This window comes from Natator depressus, chromosome 2 (assembly GCF_965152275.1).
Source record: "Natator depressus isolate rNatDep1 chromosome 2, rNatDep2.hap1, whole genome shotgun sequence".
Taxonomy (NCBI): Eukaryota; Metazoa; Chordata; order Testudines; family Cheloniidae; genus Natator; species Natator depressus.
In genome coordinates this window covers 51,057,186-51,071,717 of record NC_134235.1, presented here as the reverse complement: position 1 = coordinate 51,071,717, position 14,532 = coordinate 51,057,186, and the positions used below count along the sequence as shown (strand labels likewise).

General features: G+C 41.2%; 1 protein-coding gene across 4 annotated transcripts in view; it reads right to left on the bottom strand.

Annotated features, from left to right (window-relative positions):
* Positions 1–7,955: 7,955 nt before the first annotated feature.
* The window catches only part of ZNF704 (zinc finger protein 704), a 151,924-nt gene continuing 145,347 nt past the window's right edge, over positions 7,956–14,532 (bottom strand). For 3 of the 4 annotated variants that reach the window (XM_074944185.1, XM_074944187.1, XM_074944188.1), the window contains 2 exons: positions 12,520–13,290; positions 7,956–8,597 (listed from right to left, as the gene is read on the bottom strand). In XM_074944185.1, coding sequence (XP_074800286.1) covers positions 13,179–13,290 — 112 coding nt within the window. In that variant the 3' untranslated portion in view covers positions 7,956–8,597; positions 12,520–13,178. The remainder of the gene's footprint in view (positions 8,598–12,519; positions 13,291–14,532) is intronic. The other variant, XM_074944186.1, reaches the window with a different exon arrangement.

Sequence of the window (14,532 nt, the reverse complement as noted above, 5' to 3'; positions counted from 1 at the left end):
CTGCAAACATTTACTAGCATGAGTAGTCAGTGGCTTCTGTGATCTTACTCATACTTGCATGAGTAAAGATTTGCAGCTTCCCTTTAATAATCAGGGCCGAATCCATAGAGACTTGCACCGGTTTACCTAAGGGTGTGTTTTTAAATCAGTTCAGCTAAACTGGTGTCAACTCCAGAGTGGACAGTTTTATAAACCAGGTTTAAATGGATTTAAAGACCGATCACAAAGGAGTTCAACCAAACCAATTAAAAAATACAGTTTACTTAACCAGTGCAAGTTCTGTATATGTGCAAGTTCTAGGGCTACACCTTTTCTACCTGCTAAGAGATTTGCCTTTTTAAAGCTGTAGTATCCCATTTGTGTACTGAATCTACCAAGTGCCAATTAATTTCAGAAGTTACAGTATTTTTGTGTATATACCATTAAAAAGCAACTCTTCTGATCCAGAGAGTATACATTTTTACTAATTTAATAAAAATTTCTTAGTATCAGATTTCTCCATATTTCAGGATCAATTTCTAAAAATTATAGGTCAAAGCTCTGCAAGATGCTGGTACTAATAATAAAGATTTTAAAAAACCCATTGCTCTTAATTATTTAATATAAAAAAATACATGGCGTAACAAGTAGGAAAAATATATACAAAAGTGCAATGCTGAGTAACTCTAATTAAAGATCACTTCTTTTGCACAGAGTGGAAGAGAAAATAATTTTTAAAAATATAGTTTTTAAAAAAAAGACTCAATTGCTTCTTGAAATGTTTTTAAAATTTCAAAATTACTTTATAGTCTCCAAAGCAACATTTGGCAGGAAATAGATGAGAAACACTGAACAGAGATTGAATTTCCCTATTGTAGGAAAACAATCATAAGGCCATAGGACCTGAATCCTGCAGTCCCAATGCAAGCAAAATACTCACTGATTTTATTAGGCACTTTGCCTACATATGGTGGCAAGATTGGGCCAATTCTGACTAATATCTGGCCTTTTGTCTTATACTAAAGCCATACACAGTCTATAATATTGATATTCTCTTTCTGTGCATTAAAATGACTCCTTTATTACAGGAAAAGGTCAAAATTGTATAAGTGCTTCTTCATATTTGTGGGATGTTATGAAATTTAGTGCAATTTGACGTTGGTTAGGACAGATTTGTTTCTTAATGACATTATGGACTAGATCCAAGATACCCTTTTGCCCCTTTTTATGCTGTTCTAATGGTGCAAAGGGGTTAGAATGCTGCACTAACAAGCCAGCTGAGGATTCCCCTCAGCATAGGAAATCCCAGATGGGCACAGAGTCAGTGTAGCTAGCTCTGTGCCACCTCCACCAGCCCCAGTGGCCATAGCTTGCTCCATTCCCGTAATTCCCCACCAACATAAATGGACTCAGGGGCTGTTACAAACTGGCAAAATTTAGAAGAACCTCAGACTTCCTTGCATTATACCATGGGCCAAAAACTGGCTCCTGGCAGCCCCTGCAGTCAGGGGAGTACAAAGGTAGTTCAAAGCTACCCTTGATGCTCATCAAAGCCATGACAAATAGAACCCTGGCACAGCTGAGGCTGTGGTCCTACGTCTCATTTTATGTAAGATTATTTGGCTAACCACTGACCTGTCCCCACTTCTCTCTCCCCACACGTGCCCCCCCAAATCAAATTAACTACTACTAGTAGAAGGATTAAAGATTAGGCCCCATTGTGTTAAACATTGTACAAACACAGATAAGAGTCAGGCCCTGTCCTAAAGAGGTTACAGTCTAAATAGCCAGGACAGACAAATGGTAAGCGACGTAGTATTGTCATCCCCACCAGCGGCAAAAAGCGATTAAGTGACTTGCCCAAAGTCACACAAGAAATCAAAATTGAGCCAAGATCTCTTAAATCCCCAGTCCAGCACCTATGCTCAAGACCATCCTTCCTCTCATAAATACTGATAGCAAAATCCTGTTTTCTAGAGTAATGGGGAAGAGACTCCACAGTTCTACTTAGCCAGCTTTTTGGCATAAGCTTGTTTTTTGTTGTGTTTTTGTTTTTTTTAAAAACTTCTGGAGGAATGTGTGAACATAAGAACAGCCATACTGGGTCAGACCACAGGTCCATTTAGCCCAGTATCCTGTTTTCCGATGCCAGGTGCCCCAGAGGGAATGAACAGAACAGGCAATCATCAAGTGATCCATCCCCTGTCGCCCATTCCCAGCTTCTGGCAATCAGAGGCTAGGGACACCATCCCTGCCCATCCTGGCTAATAGCCACTGATGTCAAATGAAAACTAAGGGCCCTCATCTTGCAACCCTTACTCTAATAGTCCCTACTTGCATGAGTAGTTCTATTGTCCTCAATGAGGCTGTTCACATGAGTAGGAACTATTCTCTTGAGAAGAGACTGCGTGATTGGACCAAAGCCCTGTAATGTAATTAATAGTGTTTTGTAAAAACATGAATTGTGCAGCTGACAAGCAAAATATGCTGCAGTTGTGTACTGAAGATAGACACTAGTGTTGGATCTCTTGGCTCTAGAGAAAATGCCCTGTTTAATATGGACTTGAGAACGTGCAATATCTCCCTGCATCCCCAAGAAATGCTAGCACTAATTATTGCTATATTAATCTTATTTTAAAATAATAACCAGCAGTATTTGTTTTGACTGACCTACTCTGTAGAAAGAATCATCTTAACGGTGTCCATGAAAGGCTCATTTTCATGAATTAATTTACAACAGTTACTTAAAAATGTACATGTATACAAATAAGTAATGCAGTTTAATAAATATGCAAATCACATTTGTTTTAAGGTACTTTAGAGGGGGGGAAAATGACCTAAGCTAATGAATAATCTCTTCTGGCAAGTTTCTTGACTAGTATGTGATAAAAACAGTAAATACAAGTGGTGTTGATCACTGACAGAATCTTCTACTTAAAAGCAATTTGAGAATAGCACAATATTTTGGCAGCAGAAAAGAACCTGTACTCAGTTTACAGTGAGGAGGCCACAAGTATCTGGATAGAGAAGTGTTATCCAGATGTAACCAGACTAGATTGTCATGCTGCATACTGTAAGGTACAAAGTGCATAAGGTCTACTATACCAGCAGTTCTCAACCAGGGGTCTGGTGCCTCCTGGGGGGCCATAAGCAGGTTTCAGGGGGTTCGCCAAGCTGGGCTGGCCTTAGACTCACTGGGGCCCAGGGCAGAAAGCCAAAGCCCTGTCGCGCAGGACTGAAGCCCGGGGCCCTGAACCTTGCCACCTGATGCCTGAGCAACTTAGCTTCATGAGGCCCCCACTTGCCAACCCTCACACTGGCCCTGGCTTTTATGTGCTGAAAAACAGTTGTTGTGGCACAGGTGGGGTGTGGAGTTTTTACAGCACATGGGGGTGGGGGAGCTCAGAAAGGAAAAGATTGAGAGTCCCTGTATTATACCCTCTCCAAGGCGTTGGTCACCGCTCTTGCGCAAGAACAAGTAGAGATGGGCCCAAACAGAACACTTAAATCCCACCATGCTCCAGTTCTGAGGATATTTGGATTAAGATCTTAACTTCTTGGCTCAAGCCTCCCTCAAGTAGTACCTCTGTAACTGAGTCTGCCCATTATCTTGGTTTTCTTCTAGGGGAAAGTTAATCATGTTTCTTTAAATGTGAAGCAAGGAAACATCCTGTTTAAGAGATTGCTGCTTGTCTTAATATTCAGTTAACTATGGGATTCTCAGAGTGAGGCAAATATATTAATTGGAGGATGGGAGAATTTGTCTTTCTTGCTGTTAAGGAAATGTGATACATGATGGCAGTCAGTAAGACAAGGGCTATTCTCCTGCACATCCACATGAGGAGTCTGCACTTGATGATTTGAGGCTGTTACTTTGTCCACCCTGAATTCTACTTTCTCTTGGAGTGATGCTGCCACTGACTTTAGATGAAGATGCTCACTAGGACTCCTACATCAATTAATAGTGCCAGGCCCAGAGCTTTGTTGAGGGAGCAGAGAGACTTTGAAGCAGACAAAATGGCAATTCCCCAGCGCTTTTAAGTGGGGGTTAGATGTGGCTTTATAATAAAATATGCTCACGTGCTGATGGTGGTACCACACTTAAGGAATATTTTCAGTGTGGGAAGACAGGAGTTTCCCATGAATTACTTCAGTACTTGAATGGTTTTTGGCATAACTGGGAAAAGCTGGAAGAATACTATTTGGTAAGTGGATAGATGATTGTGTGGTGTTAGCAGCACCGCTAATATCATTTGGACCCACTAAGCAATATCGGATGCTTGAGGCCATCATAGGGTTTTTTGTCTGACAAGAGCTTGTGAAGACTATAAACACCATCTAAGATAAAGGCTGGCACAGTTTTTCGTAAAGTGGCAGTCCTTAGGCAGGGAGAACACTTCTCCAGTCTGGTTGGATTTCATTAGTTTTCAGGCCAGACATTTTCAGGTGCATTTGTTTTTGGTCCTCAACAAAAAGCACAAAATCTTGGTGCAACTCCTGCTCATTGAATTCATGCAGACAGTCTCTGACGCCAGTGGTGCTACGTATGTGAGGGATTCTGTCAGCCAGGGTTTGATGGGGGTGTAGGAAAACCTGGCCATGACATCCCTCCCTTGGCTGCATCCCTTCTATATCAGGAAGCAGATAGGGGGCGGGGAAGGAGGGTTGGCACAGGAACTGCTGTGGTGGCTCTATGGCCCTCAAAGATTCCCTGGCCAGAGAGAATTCACAGGATCCAGATCCACTGGCTTTATGGTTGCTCTATACTGCAAGAGTAGCACCCAGCATCTGGCTCCAGAGCTGTTCTTTTTTTAAACAATTAACATTCCCTCCGTAACTGCTACCTGCGATTATTAAATCAGTAAAATTAGATTTTAAAAGTTCAATTTTTTACTTTCATATATTTCATTATTTAAACAGTGAAATACAGAATCAGTTTGACTTTCCAGCACTCAGTGCTGCAATGTATGAGTTGCTAGCTCTGCAGGAGATTTGTAAATCTAATTAAAACAAATAATTTAAACAAAAACAAATAATTTAAACTGCCATTTAAAATTCTAAAACAGTTTTGTTTGGTTTAAATGGCCCTCCCCCATAACCTCTAAATGGTGGGCAACCCTTTAATAAACTTAGTGAAAGCTGTGTATGACATAATACCAGAACATCTGTAAGGCTTGTCTTTTGATTGCCCCAGCTATAAGAAGTGTTTCTACCTGTGAACAATGTTCTTGCAAATGATCCTTCTGTAAGGACCTTTCTAGCACAGGGTCCCACTGAAGTCTGAGCAGATCGCCTTGTAGGATCAGGCTCAAACTGGTATGACACAGTGTTTCAGAAATCATTTCAGAAATCGTTGTCAAAATGTACTACGCCTTCAAGCTAAATAGTTGACAATTTTAAGAACTTTATAACTGAGACTATAAATATACTAAAAACCTCAAGAGACCAAGCAAAATCTCTTTTCATAACATGGAATTCATGTCCGTGAAGTAGGCTTGTCTTCATGACATTGAAATGTTAATTTCAGACTAAACTATCTCTATGCTACCAAAGGCAACATTTTTCCTTTCAGAAAGACTTGATAGTCGCTATTTCTAACTTCCTCCCAGGTGTTCGGGATTATTTCTTCTGCTTTGTTACAGTGTGTGCGCTGTTGGTGTATAAAGCAGCAACCCTTTTGGTTCATTCATGGAATCTGAGTTTTGTTTCACAGTTTTTAGTAAATTGATGCCAGCATTGTTACAGCTCCGAAGTTTTGCCTGTACTAACCTATTGTTATTGATGGTAAGTTAGCTTTCAAGAGCATGCTTTCGAGCACTTGTTTCTATAGTTTAGCCCTTTGTTTAGTAAGCAAGTATTGCATCGTATAAAGAAGGCTGCTGTCTGATTCCTTTCCAGTATCTTTTTAGAAACACTAAAACTTACACAGAACAACATCAATCATGATGATACAAAATATTTGCATTTTGGAAGTTTTTAGGTGAACTGACAAATTAAGAACTATGGGCCTGATCCTTTGTTTCCTGTGCACCCAGAATTCCTATTGAAGTCAATGGGTGTGTTGAGCGCATAGGCAATGCGGAGATCAAACTGTATGTCATAATGTGAGTGACCTGTATGTGTCATGTGCGTGTGCTGACAGGCTTTCTTTGAGTTTGATAGTGACAGGGCAACTTTGGAATTCTAAACAATGTCTTAAAAAAAAAGCGCCAGTTCTCTGCATGAGACTTTTCTTAGCGTAAAAGTATTCTGAATCTGTAACAAACAGCACAAAATTACAAATGGCCAGGTTGTCTTGCAATATATTTCAAAACAAGACTATATAAGAATAAGCTGTCTCTATGGTCCTGAGTCAGCAAAGCATGCAAACAAATTTAGACTTTAAGCATATGAGTAATCCCATTGGTGAGACTCTCATGTGCTTTGCATAAGTGCTTTTCTGCTACTGAAATACATCTCTTCAACCTCTAGTAAACTTTGACTGTGCCCTGCTTTGCGGATTTACCGTACCTACACTCAGAGGGAAAGATCAGTCACTATCATTAACAGTGGGTCAGCATGAGAATTACTTCAAGCTAAAAACTTTATTAAAATGTTCAGATATTTATGCACATGCATGATTTTACTCACTTGAGCGTATGTCTGCCCAGTTGGATCCCTGGTCATGATGTTAATTCTGTAAAGAGATTCTGATAAGGAGATATTACAACAGAACTAAAAAAAAAAAGGGGGTCATTTCTTCATGTAGAAATTGAGAAGTTTGAGAACTGTGTGCATTTCAGTACAATGCATTTTCTTCTTTGCATGCATGATCTTGAGTTTCATTTAAGCTTGTACTCTAGTAGATATGAAAAGTATCTAGTTAAAAATATCTTGTGCACCATAAGGAAATTAGCACCTTGCAAACCAGAGTACTTAGTAGTTGCAGGATAGCATGCTACAAAGTATACATTTTTGTTGTGAGCCACTTAAAGAAACAGTAACCCAGTTATAGATAATGCATGTTTAACTGGGTGATTGTACAGCGACAAGATTTCATGTTTACATTACATTCTAGAAAGCTTTATACAAATATGTAGACCACCTATTGTATCAGGTCATGTTTCAAACTCCATTCCCAGAACTTTACATCAGCTAAAACCCCTTTCCTTTTACTATTTGAAGCATACACAGGCTTAAATACTCTGTGTTGGCAAGAAAAGGTCATGTTCACAAAAACACTCATTTCTGATTTTAATAATTCAAATGGCAGTATAGTCCTTATTTCATTAAATAATTCTGTCCAGAAAAATAAAATAAAATACATATTAAAATTCTTAGTAATTGTAGGTTCAAACAGACCTATTTTTTTTTGCATCTACTGCCCCTTTATTTTCCCTGAGGAAATCCACATTATTTATGTCATTTCATTATTTTTCTCAAGGTATTTCTCTATAGAGAAACTTCTTAGTAACTTTGTAACTTCTGTTTATCTGAACATTACATACCAAATGCTGCACTACTATTTGCTACTGAAATAACTAATTGGCAAGGAGAACTCTTCCTTAACATGACTGGATACAGATTCAGAATCAGGGATATCTCTATCTTCTACAGTAGAGTAGTGTAAAATGAAAGACTAAATTCTGACATTTCCTAGAGGGGAAAGATGATGAACATTGAGAATTTACAAATGTAATTTAGGAGCTCCTTTGCAGCACTGGGTTAGATTTTAAGAATTCAGACAAAAATCTTGAAATCCTGATTTATGTGAGTAGTCCCATATAATAAGAAAGCTAAATTTATTTCTACTGCTAATTTGTTTTTCATATTATAATTATTTCTTTATTTCTCTCAGGGAAACATACAATAGTCATCTCAAACTTGGATGCAAAGGTTTTATCAGAATTTTTTTTCCTTAAAATTGGTTAAGGTTAGCAAAGCAGTTCTATTGAACTGTGGCTTGTTACTGCATTTGTCTATTCCCTTATGTATTATCTGACAAGTTTATTGACAAAAACAAGTTCTTACTACTGTCAGCAATGTGGAGTAAACAAGGGTATGGATGAGTGAGCTGTATTCTTCTTCAGCCTGTGCATCATCAAAAATAGTGCCAGCTACCTTCTGACTGTAGAATCTTTCTGGATTGGTTAGAGATGATATACTGTACGAAGCAGAAAGAACAAAGCTTGATTTTCAGATAGTGAAAGAAATTGTCCTGCTGAATGTCACAGAAAAATCCTTGTATCTTGTATATGATGGAAATTTGATAAAGAAGTCTATGTAAACAGTACTGTAGTATCAGATGGGGAATACTGGAAGCAGATGCTATCAACCACAATTCAAGACACCACTTTTTGCAACCTTAAAAGGTTTTTGAAGCACAAGGATCTTGACACCACAAGTGGCTTAATTTAGCATCTACCTTCTGCACCTAAACTGTCACCTTGACTAGTTTTCTGTTGTTTTACTGAAGGTGGTATAAAACATTATTGTAGTGGAGATTTTGTTGTTGTGGGATTCCAAAAGGGTTTTATAACAGCTTTTAGAACAGACAGTAACTATGTACAAGATGAGTCCTGGCAGTCTAGGATTAACTCCATTAGTTTCTTCAGATTTCAGTTCCAGCAGTGCTACCTCTAGGTGAGTTCAGTGAAGTGGAAATAGAAAACAAGACGTCATTTTAGTAACCTCTTTCCAACCACCACTGTTTATAGTGAAGAGCAGTATAATTTGATTTTAGTGATGACTGCTGTGCAGTTTGGTCCAATCAAGAGTGGGGACAAGCCCTCATAACCTGTTAAGCCTTCCCAACTGGTCAGGAGACTTCTAATTTCACATCCCTCTCCCAGGCTCTTGAGCATCTCTCTTAATGTACTCTATGGGAGAGCAATGGACCTGCAGGGAAGCCCTCTTGGTTACATCTGTACATTTAATCCACCAGAACTCCAGGCCTCTAGATCAGGGGTTCTCAAACTTCTGTACTGGTGACCGCTTTCACACACACAGCCTCTGAGTGCAACCCCCCCTTATAAATTAAAAAAACGTTTTTATATATTTAACTCCATTATAAATGCTGGAGGCAAAGTGGGGTTTGGGGTGGAGGCTGACAGGTCGTGATCCCCCATGTAATAACCTTCGACCCCCTGAGGGGTCATGACCCCCAGTTTGAGAGCCCCTGCTCTGGTTACTATATGTTCCATTCTATGCATCTGATGAAGTGGGCTGTAGCCCACAAAAGCTTACATTCTAATACATTTGTTAGCTTCTAAGATGCCACAAGTACTTCTGTTCTTTTTGCGGATACAGACTAACCTGGCTGCTACTCTGAAACCTGCTCTAGATAGTCCCTGACCAGAACACGGCAATGGAGATATGGTAAGAATGACACCATACTGCTATGTAGGGTGTTGCTCTCAGGGAAAACTTGTGGGTGTAATATCAGTGAGTGGGACTGGAGAAAGAAACAGGCTCAGGTTTCAGGAGGAGACCAGTTTGGAGTGATACCTGGAGCTGACATATGCAAGTTGGTAGCCAGCCTAATACTGGAAAAACACAGAGGTCTCAGCATGTAACATTGGCCTATATACATGTTCCATAAAGATCTCTGGCTTCTTGTTGTATCATTGCTTATTGCTAACAAAACAGCTGGAGGGGGAGCAGGGAACTGATTGATCACTAGACAATCAGTATTCAGATATCCCAATTAGATGATTGCATTGCATAAAATCTCCAGCCCTCGAGTCTGACTAGGTATGAAGCCTGCTCACCTTATTCACACAGATAGACCCACTGGGCATGTTTGCACCAACTTGAATAGCAGTTGACACCTATGAAAAGCAGGTGTAAATATGCAAATCAGAATGGAAGTTTTGCTTACTTTGCACACCTGTAAAGGACTACACAAGGTGCAAGGCAGTGCAGAATCAGATCCATAGACCTGGATGGAAACAGCTGTGTGAATAAGATTATCCGAATTTTATATATTTTTCATATTCGGCATTTTATGCAGGAATAGAGACAAGCTAATCATGTTTAAAATGCTTATCTAAAATGTTTCCCTTTTGCTTGAAATTTCATTTTTCAGGCTTTTTCCCAAAAAGACATTTGTTTTGCTGTAGCAGGAAAGTCACTTCAGCAAAAATTAGGACCCAGTGGTATATCTGTCAATATAAAAGTCTGATAAGATCATGTGGTATCAACTTCTGTCACCAGCATCATTTCTACTAGCGATTAAAAGAATTTTATATATATCCTTCAATATTTCTATTTTAAGGGTCAAGTTCTGGTTGCTAGTGGTGTGTGTGTGTGTGTGTGTGTGTGTGTGTGTGTACACATACCAAAGCACCCATGGCCAACTGTGAGAATGCATGATGGAAACCGATCACCGGATTCTGACTCCTCTGAAAAATCAGGGGTCACCTGACAGACCCTCCAGAGAAGCATGACTTGGTGTGGTTAAACAGTGTAGGGAAGCAGTCCATACAGACATATGTGCCAAGCACTTCAGCCAGGCAGTGGCCGATTCATGGCACTTGTAAATAATCTTATTCTTATCAAGAACAGAATGAAAGTGTAACTCTGGCCAGAGGTGGACAATAACAATGCTTTCGTGGTCTATTTCTGTGCCTATCTTTCTAAGAATAGATATAAAGTTAGCAGTACGGGAGTGGCTATGTGAATTACGTTATGGGAATGGCTTCGCTAACGTTTATGTTAAGCCTCTGAGCATGCCCAGTAGATCTTTCTACAAGCCAGAGCAGAGTGAGCGGAGTATGCATGCAATTAATAAGGTCTGTGCCTTCTCTCTAACTCACTTTCCTCCAGTGTTAAAGCTGGGAAAAGTGCTGTACCTGATTCCTGGGGCCAACCAGAATTTGCCCTATGTTGTGGAAATTCGATGATCTAATTAATATGTTCATTTATGAAGTGCCCCCTGCCAAGGTGCTCATGATGGTGTACAACATTTTACAAACCAATTACAATAATATATTTTAAAATCCTCTTTAAAATTCAAGAGATCTGAGTAAATAAGGGAGAAGGGGAATACAAAGAAAAGGGAACAATGATGGGGATAAGTAATGAATATGGGGTCAACAGTGGTCAATATTGTTTTATAAGCATCTTGAGAGGCTTTTAGAAATAAGGAGGGATATCAGTGGAGCAAGCTCCACATTCTGTGTCCCACCATAGTAAAGGCACTGACAACAATGTCAGCATTTAAAAGGAAGTAACTAGAAACCAGTTATAAATTGCTAAGAGGTATTTCCCTAAATAAATCTTTGGTGGAAAAAAAAAAGAAAAATCACAGAAGGAAAAGCCATGACCTATGACTTCACCAAAAGATAAGGAAGTGCAAACAATAGAGTGCAGATGGCGCTGTATATCTGCCAATCTTTACCTTCTGTTGTGTTAATTTATTTCATGTATTGTTTTATTATCCTTGCTGGATTTTAGGGTCTGATTTTTCTAAACAAGTTAGGTGCACAATTGTGCATAAAAATCAGGTAACTGTATGCACACAAGTGACCTTCACTAGCCATTTGTGCATGAAAATTGCGTGATTTGTAAACACTGTTGCAGAAATAACATGCTCAAATGAGGCATGCAACACAGCAAATTTGTTTAAAAAAAACAGGCTCTTACTATTCTTTTGTTCTTTCCATTCAAACACGTATTGCCTTTTCTTTAACACTACGCGCTATACTATGTTCAAAAGTGTGTGCTTTTGTTCTTTAAATGGCCATAGGCAGCAATGCAAGTTAAGTAATGCTGTCATGAGAGCTATGTGATCCAGTTTATCAGACTCCATGAAAAACAAGCCCAACTGGTAGTGGGCCTGTATAGCCCTGTTAATATGATAGGTGCCTATACCTATGGGGTTTTTTTTTTGTTTTTGTTTTTAAACAGGCAGGAGTTGGTGATGCGCATTCATATGGCATTTCCGCCTTACTTTATACATCAGTAGTTATTTTAGTAAGAAAATAAATAACCCCATCTATCTAGGGATAAAACATCAGCATTCTGCATTTATACCCTCTAACAGACTGAAGAACTAAATACACCAAAGCCCACACATCCATCAAAGTGCCGTCTGCATGGAAGTTGACTATTTCTGACCTCAGTGACTTTTTTTTTTTTAAATAAAAAAGGACTTTACTTAACATATACATATGTTGCTCACTGCTGTCACATTCCACTTGCTGGGATGATGCGGTGGGAGCACTTCTTGGGGGTTTTTGTTTTCTATACATTTTTTTGCACAAATAAAATTTGGCATTGCTAATGGAAAGAATGAGTGAGCCATTAATTTAGTAACCATCTTATATACACAAGAGAAAAGAAAGCAAGAGCTGAACTGCTGGGTTGGCTCACATCCCTGAATAGATATTACATAGAATCCAAAAGGCTGCATTTACCAGTTCTTAATAGGGTTCATCAGCATCAGATGGTCATTGCTAGGAAAAGGGACTGGTGATAAGAAAAGATACTGGAACCCAAATTATATTCCTGTATGTTTCAATGATCATTGAAATGCTTTCCCTCAAATCTTGGACTTACTTGTGGCTGAGATCTGCTGGAGTTTCCTTTTTTCCTTCTCTGGAGTATTACAATCTAATTTAAAATGTACCACCACTCTTGTTCTGGTTTGTGACTGCTTTTAAAAAATCATCCAGGAGTGCTGTTGCTTGTCCTTCTGACATATCAAGATTTGAATTCCTCAAAAAAACACCCGAAAATGAGGAATCCAACCAAGATCATTCACATCAGCAGAATTATTTAACAGACTCCACTCTTGGTACAGCTGCTGTTGAGTGAACTGTAGCTTATGTCTTAAAGTGTTAATTTAAGCTTTTAAAAAGAAATCTTCACATCAGGGCAAGACGCGGTGCTTGGTTCAACTGATACAGACGTTCACAGCATAGACATTGACACAGTTAAAGAACAGTCACGGGGAGCAAGTAGTTCACAGAAGTTAGCAACAAGTTATTTAAGAAAAACATTAATAGCTGCTCTGGGTTCAATACTTGATAAGACTTTTTTTTTTGCTCTATTGCTCCACACTGGTTTTGCTAAGTGCTTCTCCTTGGCTACAAGTGCTTTGTTTTGAAATACGAGTCTGTTTAAAAGGCAGCACTGGAGGGTAGGCAGGGGCAGCTCCAGGAACAGGATTCTGCTATTGTACTCCCCATCCCCCGGGTCCTCCACGCTTCCAGTCTTTAGTCGATGAACCTTTGGCAGGCTTTCTTCCAACGGCAGGCAGTGCACCACATATCTCGGTTCTCCATCCCATACACTTTTCGGCATTTTTTCCCCTCCCCTCTAGGTTTCCTGTCCAAGAAAAAGGGACACGTAGTTAACAAGAAGTTTTTTTAGCATCCCTCATCACCACACACTTTTTGAAAGAGACAAAATCATCTAAATGCAGCATGACATTGAAAGAGCCTGATATTTTCAATGGGTCTCTTCCTATTTTCAAGTTACCAGGATTCTGCTGAAGTAGTCAGACTTGGAGTGAGGTGAAACCTGCTATTGAATGACACACCCCGACCCCTCCCCCCCTCTGCTGTAGTCTTTAGAGCAGAGGTGGGCAAACTACGGCCCGCGGGACCCTCCTGCCAGGCCCCTGAGCTCCTGGCCCGGGAGGCTCGCCCCATCCCCCGCAGCCTCAGCTCACTGCACCGCCGGCGCAATGCTCTGGGCAGCGCGGCTGCGAGCTCTTGCTGGGGGCAGCGCAGCTGCAGAGCCTGGCCTGACCCGGTGCTCTGTGGTGTGTGGTGGCATGGCTGACTCCAGCCAGGCGGTGCAGTTGCCTGTCCTGGAGCTCTGGGCAGTGCGGCTGTATCGCCGCCAGCCACCAGCGCTCCAGACAGCACAGTAAAGGAGTGGGGGGAAGGGGGGGGGTTGGATAGAGGGCACAGGAGTTCAGGGTGGTGGTCGGGGGGGGTGTGAGAATAGGGGTCGGGGCGGTGAGAGGGTGGGGAACAGGGGGTTGAATAGGAGCAGGGGTCCCTGGGGGGGGCAGTCAGGAAGGAGAGGGGGGGTTGGATGGGGCAGTCAAGAGCAGGGGGCAGTCAGGAATGAGAGGAGGGGTTGGATGGGGTGGCAGGGGGCAGTCGGGGCAGGAGATTGGGGGCAGTCAGGGGACAGGGAGGGGAGGATGGGGCAGGGGTGGCGGGGCGGGGCATCAGGGGACAGGGAGCCGGGGGGGGGGGGTTGGATGGGGCAGGAGTCCTGGGGGAGCCGTCAGGGGGCAAGAAGTGCGGGGGGGTGGATAGGGGGCGGGGGCCAGGCCACACCTGGCTGTTTGGGGAGGCACAGCCTCCCCTACCTGGCCCTCCATACCACTTCGGAAACCCAGTGTGGCCCTCAGGCCAAAAAGTTTGCCCGCCCCTGGGTTAGAGAGTAGCTGGTGGGTTCGCTCTGCAGTGTTGCTTCAAGTAGGCCTCTAGCCAACCCAATCCTTTGTAAGGTGTGTGAGGGGACTGGACAATCTGCCCTCTTCTCCCTTCTCATTCGTAATAAACTCGATTAGAAAATGCTCCTCTGGTTCCTCTGATGTATCTTTAAGAG